The sequence below is a fragment of the Eptesicus fuscus genome, chromosome 25 (assembly GCF_027574615.1).
Source record: "Eptesicus fuscus isolate TK198812 chromosome 25, DD_ASM_mEF_20220401, whole genome shotgun sequence".
Lineage (NCBI taxonomy): Eukaryota > Metazoa > Chordata > Mammalia > Chiroptera > Vespertilionidae > Eptesicus > Eptesicus fuscus.
The window spans coordinates 9,439,316-9,456,903 of NC_072497.1; the positions used below are offsets into that span (position 1 = coordinate 9,439,316).

The following is a 17,588-nucleotide window of genomic DNA, read 5'->3' on the forward strand; positions in this document are numbered from 1 at the left end:
GCCCTTGACTGGAATCGAACCTGGGATCCTTCGGTCTGCAGGTCCATGCTCTATCCACTGAGCAACACTGGCCAGGGCTGAGTTTGACACGTTTTGGTTGTCAGGTGTGGCAAGATCGTGGCCAGCGCATGGCAAACTGCAACTATGGAAGGGGGAGCCAACGTCCCCACTTTGCCGTGGGATGTCCATACCACCATGGCACCCCACAACATCCCGTCTCCCTTGAGCTGCCTTGAACTTTTTTTCTTTAAAAAAATTTTTTTTTTATTGATTTCAGAGAGGAAGGGAGAGGGAGAGAGAGATAAAAACATCTATGATGAGAGAGAATCATGGATCAGCTGCCTTCTGCACGCCCCACACACTGGGGATCGAGCCTGCAACCTGGGCATGTGCCCTGATCGGGAATCGAGCTGTGACCTCCTGATCTACAGGTCTACGCTCAACCACTGAGCCACGCCTGCTGGGCTCAAGAGCCTTTAATCATGTCTGCAAAGTCTCTCTCTCTTTTTTAAAAAAAATATATTTTATTGATTTTTTTACAGAGAGGAAGGGAGAGAGATAGTTAGAAACATCGATGAGAGAGAAACATCGATCAGCTGCCTCCTGCACATCCCCTACTGGGGATGTGCCCGCAACCAAGGTACGTGCCCTTGATGGGAATCGAACCTGGGACCTTTCAGTCTGCAGGCCGACGCTCTATCCACTGAGCCAAACCGATTAGGGCATGCAAAATCTCTCTTGCGATGTAAGGTAACGTTCACAGGTTGCAGCATGAAGACCTGGGTATCCTTGAGGGCCGTCCTACAGCTGGCGGCAGCTCTCTGGCCCCTCTCCCTTGCCCCAGGGGACTCACCCGGCCTCTGTTTTGTGCAGGGATGCAGCCCACCATGTATTCTGTGAAGGAGGCCCTTCTCGGGAGACCCACCTGGAAGCGGACGGGATACGAAATCTGCTATTACAAGTGAGTCCGAATATTTGTGGGTTTCTTTTCTCCGCTCTTTCATTCTCTCTCCATTCCCCTGCTTTTCCATGTTGCTCTGACACACCTCCGCCCTATGTGCTTGTCGGCTGTCCTTGTCACCGTCCCCGAGGCAGTGGACCCACCCTTAAGAAGTGTGTTAAATGGTACCCACAGGAGATTTCAAGCAGTGGCTTTCGATGTGCTGAATATGGTCTGTCTTCGTGCAGGCCCATGAGCACCTGGGGACCTGGTTGGTATTTAGAAGTTGTGCTAGGACAGAGTCAACCTGTGATGAGTGCATCAAGCTGTCATTCTTTGCCTCTTTCCTGTTTGTTTTTCATGAGCAAAAAGCCTGAGAAATTCTGGCCTATTCTTTTGTAAAAAAAAAAATAAATCTTTATTATTCAAAGAATTACAGATGTCCCCCTTTCCCCCCCCATTGACCCGTTCTAGCCCGAATCCACCCCCTGTCCCAGGCCTTCTTCATCCTATTTCTGTGTCCAGGGGTTATGCACATATGCACACAAATTCTTTGGCTCATCTCTCCCCACTCGCCCACCCCCACCTTCCCTCTGAGATCCCGTCAGCCTGTGTTCCGTGCTTCTATGCCTCTGGATCTATGTCGTCCGTCAGTTTATTTTGTTCTTTCGCTCCCACATACGGGTGAGGTCAGGTGATACCTGTCTTTCTGGCCCATTCTTGTTCATCCTTGTCCTTCAGTTTTGCCAAGCAGATGAGAGTGAATAGGTGACAAATAGGCAGAGTCAGATGTTGTTGTTTTTTGTTTTTTTCTTTCATATGTGGGCTGTTGCTTTGTCTCCCCATGGTCTCTCTTCTCCGGATGTCTGGTTATGTAGTTCTCTCTCTCTCCTTATCCCAGGCAAAATCTGACCTTTCCGTGGTGGAGTGTAGAGCTCCTCTGAATCCTCGTGTTTGCGCCATTGGGGACCGGTGTTCTGGGGTTTGCAGCTGTTCGGTGGGTGTAGATTCTCAGGCTTCCGAAAAGATCCACTTCCCCCTTCAAGATGGCGCGGTCTCCGCGTCCGAGCCCGTAGCTCCGGGAGGGGACCCAGCCGCAGTGGGGGCTGCCCGGTCAGGGGAACCCCGCCCAGCAGTCCCCCACCTTCTCCTGGAGTCTAGCTGTCCCTTAACTCGCCAACAAACACTCCCTGTGCGATCCTCAGCTGTTCTTTCTTTCTGCTCCGGGACAAGGCTCGGGACCCGTCTGTCTATTCCGCTGCCATTTTTCTTCCTCCACCTGACAGAAGTTCGTGTGTGTTTTTTTTTTAAATAAAAGAGAAAGGGTCTTCAAAATTCATCTTCAACCCTTGACTGCTAACCACGTTCAATGATGTATCCTGTTAAATTGTCATGAAAGTGATATGACCCATAGCTTTTGATAAAAGAATCCCAGACCCCTGAGCTGCTTATGTGTGCATTTGGGAGGGGGGAAATAAAATACAAATTCACATGGAAAAAAAGGATAGCAGTTGTTGGAACAGGTAGAAAATACATAATTATCAGCTCATTGCTAGTGTGTGGTTTTTTTTTTTTTAAATAAAAATGGTAGGCTAGTACTTATTTTCTTGGATAAATTAAGTCTTATCTTTTTCTCAGATTACAGGATGCCCCATAAAAACTATAATCAGCTTGACTGGCTTGATTTGGTTGAGCGTCGACCTATGAACCAGGAGGTCATGGTTCAATTCCCCCTTAGGGCATATGCCAGGGTTTCGGCCTTGATCCCCGGTAGGGAGCGTGCAGGAGGCAGCCAATCAGTGATTCTCTTTCATCATTGATGTTTCTCTCTCTCTCTCTCTCTCTCTCTCTCTCTCTCTCTCTCTCTCTCTCTCTTTCTCTCTCTCTTTTAAATCAATAAAAATATATTTTTTAAAAAGTCTGCCAACAGGGGAGGGAAGAATTCACACATCCAAAATTCACCTTGGACCCTGGCCAGTTTGGTTTTATGGATAGAGCATCAGCCTGTGGACTGAAAGGTCTCAGGTCTGATTCCGGTCAAGGGCACATGCCCGGGTTGTGGGCTCGATCCCCAGTAGGGGGCGTGCAGGAGGCAGCTGATCCATGATTCTCTCTCATCACTGATGTTGCTATCTCTCTCTCTCCCTTCTCCCTTCCCCTCTGAAATCAATAAAAATATATTTTAAAAAAAAATCACCTTGGCCTGAGCCCCGAGGAAAGCCAACGTTAATGTTAATAGCTTTTAGACTCATTAACAAGACCATTGTTCTGTGATCAAAGAGGAACAGAGGGCTGACATGGAAACCATCAATGTATAATGTAATCCATTTTTCATTTCCCAGCCATGAATACCACACAGATGAATGGATAAGGTTGCTACTTCATAGCGTCCTTTGTTCTACAACGCTTCGCCACGTCATGTTAACATATTCCCAGTAATGCGACCGAAGCCCAGGGCCCTTGTGTGTGTCGCCATTCAACCACCAAACAGAACGCCTCTCCCTAACAGAGGATGCCTGGGGGTACACACTCCATCTCTCCCTTTTTTAAAAAAAAATATGTTTTATTGATTTTTACAGAGAGGAAGGGAGAGTGATAGAGAGTTAGAAACATCGATGAGAGAGAAACATCGATCAGCTGCCTCCTGCACACCTCCTATTGGGGATGTGCCCGCAACCAAGGTACATACCCTTGACCAGAATCGAACCTGGGACCCTTCAGTCCGCAGGCCGATGCTGAACCACTGAGCCACCTCAGCCTGGTGGACCAGCTTAGCCCAGTGGTCGGCAAACTCATTAGTCAACAGAGCCCAATATCAACAGGACAACAATTGAAATTTCTTTGGAGAGCCAAATTTTTAAAACTTGAACTTCTTCTAACGCCACCTCTTCAAAATAGACTCGCCCAGGCCGTGGTATTTTGTGGAAGAGCCACACTCAAGGGGCCAAAGAGCCGCCATGGGGCTCGCAAGCTGCAGTTTGCCGACCACGGGTCTAGACGTTGCGCCCTCTCTCAGCATTCCAGCGACCACATTGGCAGCCTAGAACCCCCAAATGCCTGCTTCCCTCCCGCCTCCCTCATCCCCCACTCTCCTCCTTTCTCTTTTAGAAACCACTATCGCGAGAGCTTGGCTGTCACAGGCGGTGCCTCCAGGAAGTGCTATTACACCCTCACCTTCTCCATCACCTTCCCGCACCACGGCGACGTCTGCTACCTGGCTTACCATTATCCCTACACCTACACCGCGCTCATGGTAACTTCCTCTTTACGGCATGACCGCACGGGACTAGTGGGGGGGCTCTCTAAGATGGCCCCAGAAACATTCAGATGCCCCCGGACCCCAGGGAGCCGGGGTTTGTGGTCACTGACTTAGTGGCTTTACTTCAGCCCCATCTCTGGGACAGAGCAGGGGGCTGAGGGCGTGGCCAATGGCATTCTCACGGCCTGAGTGACATGCCGAGCGGCTCATTGCCAGGTTGTAGGTAGGAGGTGTGGTGTTCAGCCAAAACCGGTTTGGATCAGTGGATAGAGCGTCGGCCTGCGGACTGAAGGGTCCCAGGTTCAATCCCGGTCAAGGGCATGTACCTTGGTTGTGGGCGCATCCCCAGTAGGGAGTGTGCAGGAGGCAGCTGGTCGATGTTTCTCTCTCACCGACGTTTCTAACTCTCTATCCCTCTCTCTTCCTCTCTGTAAAAGATCAATAAAATATATTAAAAAAAAAAAAAAGAAGCCCTCAAGTTAAAACATGAAGTGGTGGCCTCATCTGGCGAGGCTCAGGGGTTGAGCATCTACCTAGGAACCAGGAGGTCGCGGTTCGATTCCCGTCAGAGCACACACGCCCGGGTTTCGGGCTAAGTCCCCAGGAGAGGGCACGAGAGAGGCAGCCAATCCGTGATTCTCTTTCATCATCGATGCTTCTCTCTCCCTCCCTCTCGTTTCCTCTTTGAAATCAATAAAAACATTTTTTTTTTTTTTAAAGTGAGGTGGTGAGACTGGAGTGAGGTTATGGAGTTGACATGGGGTGGAAGCGTGCGGTGAGCTGAGGTCAGATTTACAGCCCGTGGGCTCTGGAGAGGAGGAAAGCAGGGAGATAAAGCTTGGGGACCCCCCGAGTCTCTGACACGCAGCCTCCTAGCTTTTCCGGGGGCCCCCACAGCCGCGGGTGCCGGTGTTAGAAGGATCAGGGTGAAGAAGACGAGGAGATGAATAAAAAGCCGAATGACTGCAGTGAGGTCTCTGATTTTTTAACAAAAATATATTTTATTGATTTTTTACAGAGAGGAAGGGAGAGGGACAGAGAGTCAGAAACATCGATGAGAGAGAAACATCGATCAGCTGCCTCCTGCACACCCCCTACTGGGGATGTGCCTGCAACCAAGGTACATGCCCTTGACTGGAATCGAACCCGGGACCCTTGAGTCCGCAGGCCGACGCTCTATCCACTGAGCCAAACCGGGTAGGGCTCTGATGTTTTTTATAGATATGTTTTTATCGATGTTTTAGAAAGAGGGGGAGAAGATAGAAACAACGATGTTAGAGCAAGATAGATGGGCCGCCTCCCGCACGCCCCCTACTGGGGATGGAGCCTGCAACCCGGGCATGTGCCCCACCCGGGGATCTAACCAGAGATCTATAGGGTGCATGGGACGATGCTCAACCCGCTGAGCCACACCAGCCGGGCTCTGCTGACTTTATGAGAGGGGTGCGGTGTGGATCAGCCTCCTGTGTCCTCTCAGGCCCTGCAGACGGCCCACGAGACGAACGTGAGCAAGCCGCTTACCCCCTGCGGTTGCCTGGCTGGCACCCCCGTCCCTCGCCCCTGGCAATCTCCTGGGCGTCCTGAGGATTCATGAGCTCGCGCATCTCCGCAAAGCACTAGCATCCCCTGTGTTAATGCACACTGCCATTAGCATATTCATAATAACGCGTGACTCCGTGAGTGTAGGTATCACTTAGCCTGAAGGACGCGTGTGTTCGCGCCACGTCTGCGCGGAGGAGAGAGAGACGATAATAACCGAGAACGTCTTTGCCTTCCACTCGCAAAGATGCTCGCGTATAAATGGAGATTTTTTTTTTTCTTTCCCTCCACCTAGAAAGGCGTAGCTGAAACCGCGTGCCTCGCTGCTTCGGGAAAGCCCATCTGCCCTTCTCCCCGCCTGCCGCGTTGCCTAGAGAGAGATGTCTGCCGTTTCCCAGATTGCGAGAGCTACACAACTAGTGTTATTTGTGGATCCCTCGCAGGAGCTCAAGACGCTAATCCGAGACACGCGCACCCCCGGCGAGGCTGGGACGAGCCGTGTTTGTTATAAAACATGCTTGTTTGCCCTTCGGGCGCGGAGACAGGCAGCGTCCAGACTCCCCCTCCGCCGCCTTTCTTCCCGGCTCACCTGGGACCTGCACGCACAGGCGTCCTGGGGGCGAGACTCCTTCTTCTTCTTCTTCTTTTCTTTTTTTTTTTAAAATATATTTTATTGATTTTTACAGAGAGGAAGGGAGAGGGATAGTTAGAAACATCGATGAGAGAGAAACATTGATCAGCTGCCTCCTGCACACCTCCTACTGGGGATGTGCTTGCAACCAAGGTACATGCCCTTGACCGGAATCGAACCCGGGACCCTTCAGTCTGCAGGCCAACGCTCTATCCACTGAGCCACACCGGTCAAGGCTCTACTTTACTAAGGAAGCATGTAGGAGAAGTTTAGGAAGTCTGGACTGGATCAGACTGGTATAGTCCCAAGCCACTGCAATGCAATCCACTTAAAAAGAAAAAACAACAACATACATTTTTATTGATTTCAGAGAGGATGGGAGAGGGAGAGAGGGAGAGAAACATCCATGATGAGAGAGAATCATGGACCGGCTGCCTCCTGCACGCCCCACACTGGGGATCGAGCCCACAACCCAGGCATGTGCCCTGACCGGGAATCGAACCGTGACCTCCTGGTTCATAGGTCACGCTCCACCACGGGGCCACACAGGCTGGGTACTCAGTCCACTTTGATAGTTGATGTAGTCATCGAGTTGTAGGATTCTATAATCTCTGACAGTTGAGTTCCTGAACCCTGGCTTTTTTTCTTTTTTTTTTATATCCTCACCTGAGGATATTTTTTCCATTGATTTTCAGACAGAGTGGAAGAGAGGGAGGAGGAGGAGAGAGAGAAAAACACTGATGTGAGAGACAGTGGTCAGAGCACACGCCCGGGTTGCGGGCTCGATCCCCAGTGTGGGGCGTGCAGCAGGCAGCCGATCCATGATTCTCTCTCCTCATGGATGTTTCTCTCTCTCTCTTCCTCTCCCTTCCTCTTCTGAAATCTTCCAGATGCTTGCCAGGAACTCTGTCGGGTAATTATCCAAATTAGAGTATTAAAGCGAAAAGAAAGAAATACCATACTATTACAGTGGTGAAACAAGCAGAAGGAGTTCTATTGTAGTCATCCATATCAAGCCATCAGTAATTGCAACGATTGTTTAAAGCAGGGGTCCTCATACTTTTTAAACAGGGGGCCAGCTCACCGTCCCTCAGACCGTGGGAGGGCCGGACTATAGTTTTAAAAAAAAACTATGAACAAATTCCTATGCACACTGCACATATCTTATTTTGATTTTTTTTTTAAATATATTTTTATTGATTTTTTACAGAGAGGAAGAGAGAGGGACAGAGAGTTAGAAACATCGATGAGAGAGAAACATTGATCAGCTGCCTCTTGCACAACCCCCACTGGGGATGTGCCCGCAACCAAGGTACATGCCCTTGACCGGAACCGAACCTGGGACCCTTGAGTCCGCAGGCTGACGCTCTATCCACTGAGCCAAACCGGTTTCGGCACATATCTTATTTTGAAGTAAAAAAAAACGGCAAAAACACCCGCATGTGGCCCGCGGGCCGTAGTTTGAGGACGCCTGGTTTAAAGTGTTGCTCGCAAAACTTGTGAAAGTGTTTGGATTCTGTTATGGATTGCCCCCTTGGAAGCCAGAAGTTTTATTTGAAAATAGGACCCCAGCCCGGCCGGCGTGGCTCCGTGGCTGAGCGTTGACCTAGGAACCAGGAGGTCACGGTTCGATTCCCAGTTCAGGGCACACGCCCGGGTTGCAGGCTCGATCCCCAGTAAGGGTGCGTGCGGGAGGCAGCCGGTCCATGATTCTCTCTCATCATGGATGTTTCTGTCTCTCTCTCCCTCTTCCTTTCTCTCTGAAATACATATATATTTAAAGAAAATAGGGGCCCTGAAAGTTTCTGATGGGCATTAAAGGGTAGAGTGTGTGTTTTTCACCAGACATAGAGCCCTACTGTGGTCCAGGCTACCGCCATGAATCACCCTTAGAGATGAACTGAGCTTAAGCTAGTGTAGGCGGAGAAGGAGCGGGATGGAGGGAGGAGGAAAAGGAGAGAAGGGACAGAATCAGAATGCCACACGCGCTAGCTAATAAAGGGCTCAGAATGAAATAAAGAGTTCAACGAGGTGTCAGATGGGAGAAGTGGACTCACACGCCGTAGAACAAAGAGAGGACGAGAAAGTCATCCGTCAGTGCTGTCAGGTAATCGATGGGCAGAGGCGCGTCCTTGGAGGGGCCGGCACGAAGGACAGGCACCAGCCACGGGTCCTGGCGCGGGGGCGGGGGGCGTGGAAGGCCGTTCTGAAGGAGCCCGGGGGGTCGCGAAGGGTGACGTCTTCGACCCCAACGGCCCCCCGAACCCCAGGGTCTTGAGCGCAAAGGAAGAAGTGGTTTCCTGCCGCGGAGCCACGGGCAAGCTGCTGAACTGCTCAGGGCCTCAGTTTTCCCATCTGTAAAATGGGAACTATCAAAGCAGTTACGCCCTAACCGGTGTGGCTCAGTGGATAGAGCGTCGGCCTGCGGACGGAAGGGTCCCGGGTTCGATTCCGGTCAAGGGCATGTACCTTGGTTGCGGGCACATCCCCGGTAGGGGGTGTGCAGGAGGCAGCTGATGGATGTTTCTCTCTCATCGATGTTTCTAACTCTCTATCCCTCTCCCTTCCTCTCTGTAAAAAATCAATTAAATATATTTAAAAAAAAAAGCAGTTACTGTGTGGGTTGTTAGGATTAAATAACTTGATACATGGGAAGTGTTAGCTGAGGGTAGATGGTGACCATTAGACCATTCTCTCTCTCTCTCTCTCTCTCTCTCTCTCATGTTTTTTATCACATAAGCGCCATGTCAGTCACTGGTGACTGACACTATACTTTCCGTCCAGACCAGTCCATCACTGGTGCTGCCAGCATATCGGTGAAATCGGGTATCGCGGGCTAAACGGAAAGGAAGACAAAACAGGCCTGGCGCTTAACGTGTTATTGATTTCAGAGAGAGGAAGGGAGAGGAAGAGAGAGAGAGAGAGAGAGAGAGAGAAACATCCATGAGGAGAGAGAATCATGGATCGGCTGCCTCCTGCTGGGGGTGGAGCCCGCAACCCCGGCATGTGCCCTGACCGGGAATCGAACCGGGACCGCCTGGTTCACTGAGCCACGCAGGCCGGGCCATTCTCTTCTTATAGGATGGCGTGTGGTTATTTCCTACATTGACCTGATTGGAAGATACCCGTTCCGTCATTTATAATAAAACTAAAATTATATGTGGGCACATCCCCAGTGGGGAGTGTGCAGGAGGCAGCTGATCGATGTTTCTCTCTCATCGATGTTTCTAACTTTCTATCCCTCTCCCTTCCTCTCTGTAAAAAAATCAATAAAATATATTTAAAAAACAAAACAAAACTAAAATTATGCAAAAAAAAAAAAAATCCAAAGAAAGGACCCAAAGAAATGACTATGACGGCTGGTGATGGTGGTTTTAGGGTGGCTGATGATAATTATTTTTTCTTTACTCTCTTTTCCAAATCATCAGCGATATAACTTCATTTACTTTTTTATGGGAAAAGCCGATGAAAATCACCGTTTCTTTCTCATCGGCCGATCTGTGAGTAGACACCCAGAGACTGATTATTCCTCTCGCGTCTTAAAGCAAGTCCCGTTCATGTAGGGGAGTGACCTCGGCTGGTGGGCGGTGTGAGGACGCTCCTTAGAACCTGCCTACGGCCTGCTTGGGTGCTTTTGTTTATTTTATTTTATTTTTTTAATATTTTATTGATTTCAGAGAGGAAGGGAGAGGAAGGGAGAGGGAGAGAGAGATAGAAACATCCATGATGAGAGAGAATCATGGATAGACTGCCTCCTGCACGCCCCCTGCTGGGGATCGAGCCCGCAACCCAGGCATGTGCTCTTGACCGGATTCGAACCTGGGACCCTTCAGTCCGAAGGCCGACGCTCTATCCACTGAGCCACACCAGCCAGGGCACTTTTGTTTAGTTGAAAGGGGTCCTGTGCTCTGCGGGGATCGATCCTCTCTGATGGGCGTATTCCGGGCGCAGCGAGAACCAGGCAGGACACAGAATAAAACAGGCCGTGGCCTCCTTAGGGGCGAGCTTTCTTCTGAGTGAGGGGGCTGGAGAGCTCAGCCGATTGCGGGGATCACAATGAGAAGCGATTTCCGAGTGCGGGCTGCGTCTCCCTTTCCCGGTAGGGTCGCCCGCTGAGGTCACGCACAGCCTTTGAAGGAAGTTTGCAGGGAGTCGCTGATACAGGGGAGGCCGGGGAACTCCTGCGGCGAGGCGAAGTCCTGGGCCAGATCTCTGTCCTTTCTTGGAGAGACAGAGGTTTCTGTTCAGGAGACCACCTCCAGGTGGGGGGGGGGGGGGGGGAGGGAGAGTTTCCATAATTGCCTTGACCTCATTCCCGTTTTCATAAAGAACCCCACCCCTGTGGCTGCTGCAGGGCTGCGGTTACGGTGGGCGGTGGGCGCACACAGGAGGGTGCCCTGCCTCCCTCCTCAGTGGTCCCGACAATTTCCCATCAGCCACCGCCTCCCTGGACCTGCCTGGTAGCTGCACTTAAGCATCACTTTTAGGAGGACAGTACAAAGCCATTTTTATTTTATTTTATTTTATTTTAATATATTTCATTGATTTTTTACAGAGAGGAAGTTGAGAGGGATAGAGAGTTAGAAACATCGACGAGAGAGAAACATCGATCAGCTGCCTCCTGCACACCCCCTACTGGGGATGTGCCCGCAACCAAGGTACATGCCCTTGACTGGAATCGAACCTGGGACCCTTCAGTCCGCAGGCCGATGCTCTATCCACTGAGCCACACCGGTTTCAGCTACAAAACCATTTTTAAAAATGCTAGTAGTTTGCTGCCCCACCCTCTGGTCATTCTGTGGTTGGTTGTTACACCTTAGGGCGTAACGGATAATTAGCATATTCCTCTCTTATTATATAGGATATTTGTATTGATTTTATTTATTTTATTTATTTACTTATTTAAATATGTATTTTATTGATTTTTTTTTTTTTTACAGAGAGGAAGGGAGAGGGTTAGAGAGTTAGAAACATCAATGAGAGAGAAACATCCATCAGCTGCCTCCTGCACGCCCCCTACTGGGGATGTGCCCGCAACCAAGGTACATGCCCTTGACCGGAATCGAACCTGGGACCCTTCAGTCCGCAGGCCGACGCTCTATCCACTGAGCCAAGCCGGTTAGGGCATATTTGTATTGATTTTAGAGAGGAAGGGAGAAGGAGAGAGAGAGAGAGACAAACATCCATGACGAGAGAGAATCATGGATCGGCTGCCTCCTGCACGCCCCACACTGGGGTGGAGCCTGCCACCCGGGCATGTGCCCTGACCGGGAATCGAACCGGTGACCTCCTGGTTCACAGGTCGACGCTCAACCCCTGAGCCACGCCGGCCGGGCTGCGGGCCTGGAATCCTGATAGTAACTGCGAGGCAGAGTTTTAATAATAATATCGGCAGCAGCTGTCACCAAGAATTTTTTGAGAGAGGTTAAAGGAGTTTGTTTATGGTCACAGAGAGGATCGTTTCACTCCAGGGCGCTCTCCGTGCTCTTAACGAAGGTCCTAACGTTTTCCTTGGCGGAGATGGCCGGCGCGTGGCGGACATGCCGATGGAGTCATTTCCGTGCCCGTCCTGTGTTACCTACCAGATGGCTGCTTCTTCCATCGGCCCTTTAATGACACCGATTTAATATTGATTTTCTCTTTAATGCATGGATTTCTTCAGTGCGCTCCTTTGAGGAGGATGTTTTGATGTTTCCCTACTTCCCAACGGTTTTATTTGCGCTGATTTTAAGGCCATTTTCACTGAAGTCTAACTTCATTTCGTTGTGATCAGAAAACGTGGTCTGCACGATTTCTGTTCTTTTTTGTGTTGTCGGACATTTATTGAATTTTTGCCCTGGCTGGTTTGGCTCAGTGGATAGAGTGTCGGCCGGTGGACTGAAGGGTCTCGGGTTCGATTCCGGTCAAGGGCACACGCCCGGGTTGCGGGCTCGATCCCCAATAGAGGGCACGCAGGAGGCAGCCGATCAATGATTCTCTCTTATCATGGATGTTTCTCTCCCTCTCCCTCTCCCTTCCTTTCTGAAATCCATAAAAATATATTCAAATAGAAGAAAATTTATTGAATTTTTATAGCCCTGGATACGGTTAAATTTTGTTACAGTTCCATGGATGCTTGAGGAACAAAAATAAAAAATAAGAAGGATGTTCTCTGTAAAGAAAAAGCTTGACAAATATCTATAAAAATAATATTGTTCCAATACACTATATCATTATTGTTGTGTATTTGATTTATTTAAGGCGGAGGCACCCTCTTGGCGTCTCTCATTCCCGGTACCGTGTTTCTCCTCCTGCCATGTTCACGTTGCATATTTCAATCCTGTGTGATTTGATTCCTCAGATTTATGAGCTTTCTATGTTCATTGCAGATTGTACCCTTTGTCAAAATAAGATTTTTAAATCCCATTTAGTGCACTTGTTCTTGAATATGGCTTTCGCTGCCTACTTCTGTGGCCGTGCCTGCTGTGATTTATGGTCTCTCAGCCTTTGCGTTTCAATATTTCTCTCTCAAAATATCTTAGGAGACACAAGCGAAATAGATAATTTAGGCATGTTTTCATATACGTCATGGTGTTGTTGTTTTTTTCCCTCCTCTCTTCAAAAGCATCTCTGATAGACAACATACAGTGGGGCTCGTCAAAACGAATCTGAAAAACGGTGTCATTTCAGAAGGCGGTTTAACCTATTTAGACTTTATAACAAATTTTGGTGTCACTTCTATCATTTTGATTTTATTCCATTTTCTATGCTTTGCTTTTTTCCATTCCTTCCTTCCTCCCTCCCTCTCTCCCTTTCTTCTTTTAAAAAAAAATATTTTTATTGATTTCAGAGAGGAAGGGAGAGGGAGAGAGAGAGAGAGAAACATCAATGATGAGAGAGAATCGTCATTCACTGCCTCCTGCACGCCCTCTACTGGGCACTGAGCCTGCAACCTGGGCATGTGCCCTGACCGGGAATCGAACCAGGACCTCCTGGTTCGTAGCTCGACACTCAACCACTGAGCCATGCCGGCCGGGCGTGTTCTATTTTATAAGTTCTTGCATATCCGAGCATACAAGCTACATTTGCTTGTGAGCAGAAACTTGGCTGGTTCTAAGTTTACTGGACTTGAAGCCTTTCTACTTTCAAGTTCTGGGTAGTAAGTATTTCATTCCCTCTGGCATCTCGTGTTGCATAGATGTACATATATGCATTTATCTTTACACACACTACACACACACACACACACACACACACACACACACACACACACACACACAATCACTTTTTAAAAATAACCTCCATCACTTGGCTGGAGTAGCTCAAAGGTTGAGTGTTGATCTATGAACCAAGAGGTTGCCAGTTTGATTCCCAGGCAGGGTACATGCCGGGTTGCGGGCTCGATGCCCAGGGTGGGGCGTGCAGGAGGCAAGCAGGCAGTCAGTGATGCCGTGTGGCCTGCCCTCTGGCCTTTAGTGCGTAGAAATCAGATCCCCGATACCTCAGGGCCGTGTGGGAATGTTGCTCCCCCCTCAGCCCGTTGACCATCTCCTGGGCAGTGGGAAGAGGCCCCTCTTTAATCGCTTCACACCCAACCTTGGGCGGATCAGGGTCCCACAATAACTCCCAGACGGTAAGGGCTCGCACCAATTGTTAGAAATAAAGCGAGCCCCCAAGGTCAGGGGTTCTGGTAGGATACAAAACACTCGGGAGCCAGGCAGCAAGGCAAACCTATTTACTTCTACGTAGAAGGGGGCACACACATGGTCTGGAAGTGCGTGCACACCAAGCAGGCGGGCTGCCCAGGTTTATAATCCCTGACGCACGTGACCTGTCCTTTGCTCTTGATTGGAGCTCAGGCCCACAGCCTTTCGCGATTGGCTAATTCAAAGGGAGGGGTTGGCCTTTGCTGTTTCAAGATGGCGGCCCCCAGGGGAGCTGCAAGCCATGCGGCCACCATGGCGGCTGCCAAGTCACGCGGTCCAAAATGGCGGCTGTCTAAACTGTTCTTTGACAGAAAGGATGACTTGTTTATTCTCGAACCAATGGAAGCTCTGTGGCTGTTTCCCGTGGTGGGGATCATGGTCCCCAAGTCTTAACTCGTATACGCATCCATATTGTTTTTCGCTCCAGACTCATCTGGACCTCCTGGAAAAGAGCGTCGACCCCCAGACGGTGTACTTCCGGCAGGAGGCCCTCTGTCAGACGCTGGGAGGCAACGCCTGCCCGCTGGTGACCATCACGGCCATGCCTGCGTCGGCCAGCCCGGCCCACCTGGAGCAGTTCCGTGAGTGACACGGGGTCCCTCTTCTTTGAAGATCGGGGTGGCGGTCGGGGTGAGGGTCTCAGAGTCTCAGGGACCCACCTGTCCCTCGGAGGGCCAAAACTCCATACACGTTTGGGGACCGGCCCATCTCTGTAGAAACACCAGCGCCAGCCCTTCCTGTCACGGCCCACGAACTGCTCTGAATCGAGGGAGATGGGGTTCGCTGGCTCCCTAAGACGAGTGATCACAAATACTGGGTGTCCCCAAGCAAGGAGTCACACTTCGAAGAACGGTTCATTCCAAGGGGTTGAATCGGAACCGGAAGAGACATCCATTGAGCTGTCAGAAAAAGGGGTGCCGACGTTTTGGGGATAAATACTAATGTCGCTCTGTTGTGAAAGGGAGAAAAAATAAATTGCGGAAAAAATAAAGGCCCGGGGGCGGGGGGCGCTGGTGATGGGGGGGGCTGGAATGGCTGGTTGGCATGGAGAGCAGTTTGCTCGTGACATCACTTCCTGTCCTAAGACACAATTGGGACTCTGCATCCTGTTTTCCAGCCTTTGTCATTGATTGATTGATTGATTGGTGGGAGGAGGGAGGGATTGTATCTTTATGGTTGAAAGTATTTGCAGGGAACAGACTTCTGAACCTCAGAGGGAAGGCAGGGGAGCGGGTGTGGGTCTGACCGTGTCTGCAATAATGCGTCACCCATTTCCCAGCTTTTAATCGAGGGCTTTCCTCACGGTGCTGACTGCTTTCTAAGCTCCAGGTCAGCCAGGTTTGGAGAGGAAGGGGGTGGAGTCCCAGAGCCCTGGCTGAGGCATCCCCTGGGCCAGTGGTCGGCAAACTCATTAGTCCACAGAGCCAAATATCAACAGGACAATGATTGAAATTTCTTCTGAGAGCCACATTTTTTAAACTTAAACTTTTTCTAACGCCACTTCTTCAAAATAGACTCGCCCAGGCCGTGGTATTTTGTGGAAGAGCCACACTCAAGGGGCCAAAGAGCCGCCTGTGGCTCGCGAGCCGCAGTTTGCCGACCACGGCCCTAGGTAACCCGGATGCCATTTGGATCTCAGAGGCTGAGGCTGTGGAGGAGGCCCTGGCCAGGGACCATAAGACCAAAGCAAAGCACACACAGTGTCGACCTAGGAACCAGGAGGTCACGGTTCGATTCCCGGTCAAGGGCACGTGCCCGGGTTGCGGGCTCGATCCCCAGTAGGGGGCTTGCAGGAGGCCGCTGATCCGTGATTCTCTCTCATCATGGATGTTTCTATCTTTCTCTCCTTCTCCCTTCCTCTCTCTGAAATAAATTAGACCATATTAAAAAAAAAAAAAAAAGGTGCAGGAGTCGAAAGAGAAGATTGGGGGGGAACGGACAGGGGGACCTGGTCGGTGGAGATTGTTCTGAGGGAGAAAGTCATTCTCTTCTTAGACATTCACTCGCGGAGTGCAGCAGTCACTATGTGACTCCCTGGGGACAAGGCAAGAAACAGCCGAGGTGGGTGGGACGGGGCGGAGCTCCTATTTTGGGGGTGGGAGGCACCTCCAGCTGGCTTTGATCATCCCCTCAAAGAGGAGAACATAACCTTTCTATTCTCAGGAGAGGAGCTAACCTTCCCTGCACCTCCTCCTGCCTGTCCCCCCCTCCCCTCTCCTGGGCCCCACACACTGCTCTTCCCTGGGGGCCTGTGATGGGGGGAGCGTGAGGCCGCGTTTGCATAGGTTTAAGAATCCCTTTTTCCTTTTCTTTCTGTCCTTAAACGTATTCTCCCCAAAGCAGTGCTCGGTTCTGCCTGCCATTATGCTAAAAGCTTTTCCTGGGAAGACAATAGCTGCTCTCAGAGAAAGAGGTTTTACGCTGAGTCCCCCGGGGTGCACCTAGCAGCCATGCATGCCTGCCTGGGGTTGTGCTGTCACTTGGAAGTGTTTTTTTAGGGTTTTTTTCCCCCCATTTTTTAATTAAGGTATTATATGTGTACATATCTTACCATTGCCCCCACCCCCACCCCACTCCCATACATGCCCTCACCCCCCAGAGTTTTGTGTCCGTTGGTTATGCGTATATGCATGCATACAAGTCCTTCGGTTGATCTCTTATCTCCCCCACCTCTCCCTAACCTTCCCGCTGTAATTGGACAGTCTGTCTGATGCTTTACTGTCTCTGTATCTATCTTTTTGTTCATCCGTTTGTAATGTTCTTTATGATCCACAAATGAGTGAGATCCTGTGGAATTTTCCTTTCATTGACTGGCTTATTTCGCTCAGCATAAGGCTCTCCAGTTCCATCCAGGTTGCTGCAAGTGGTAAAAATTCCTTCTTTTTTTATGGCAGCGTACGTAGTATTCCATGGTATAGATGGACCATAGTTTTCTGATCCAGTCATCTGCTGACGGGCACCTAGGCTGTTTCCAAATCTTAGCTATGGTGAATCGTGCCGCTATGAACATAGGGGTGCATATATCCTTTCTGATGGGTGTTTCCAGTTTCTTGGGATATATTCCTAGGAGTGGGATCACTTGGAAGTGGTTTTACTGGAGCACAGAGTGGAAAACGGAGCCGTCACAGACCCCCCTTTCGGCTTCTTTGCGTAGCATCTCGCCTCCTCTCCGCTCTCCGTCTCTCGCGGAGACGCCTGAGCAGGTGCAACGCTCAGAGCTTCCCTGGGAGAGAGCTGGGACAGACCAGCACCCCACGCAACACACACGCAGGTGAAGGAGCCACATTTCTGGGTGATTTTTTGTGTGTTTGTTTGTTAGTCCTCACCTGAGGGTATTTTTTCCCATTGATTCTTAGAGAGAGTGGAAGGGAGGGGAGAGACACAGAGAGAGAAACATCGATGTGAGAGAGACACATCAACGGATTGCCTCCTGCACACACTCCGGCCGGGGCCTGGGAGGGAGCCTGCAACCGAGGTACATGCCCTTCACCGGACTGGAACCCAGGGCCCTTCAGTCCAGAGGGCTGACACTCT

General features: G+C 50.3%; 1 protein-coding gene across 1 annotated transcript in view; it reads left to right on the plus strand.

The window, feature by feature from the left end:
- The window catches only part of AGBL1 (AGBL carboxypeptidase 1), a 233,263-nt gene that overhangs the window by 46,837 nt on the left and 168,838 nt on the right, over positions 1-17,588 (plus strand). The window contains exons 15-17 of the mRNA XM_054713289.1: positions 874-961; positions 4,049-4,193; positions 14,482-14,635. Coding sequence (XP_054569264.1) covers positions 874-961; positions 4,049-4,193; positions 14,482-14,635 — 387 coding nt within the window. The remainder of the gene's footprint in view (positions 1-873; positions 962-4,048; positions 4,194-14,481; positions 14,636-17,588) is intronic.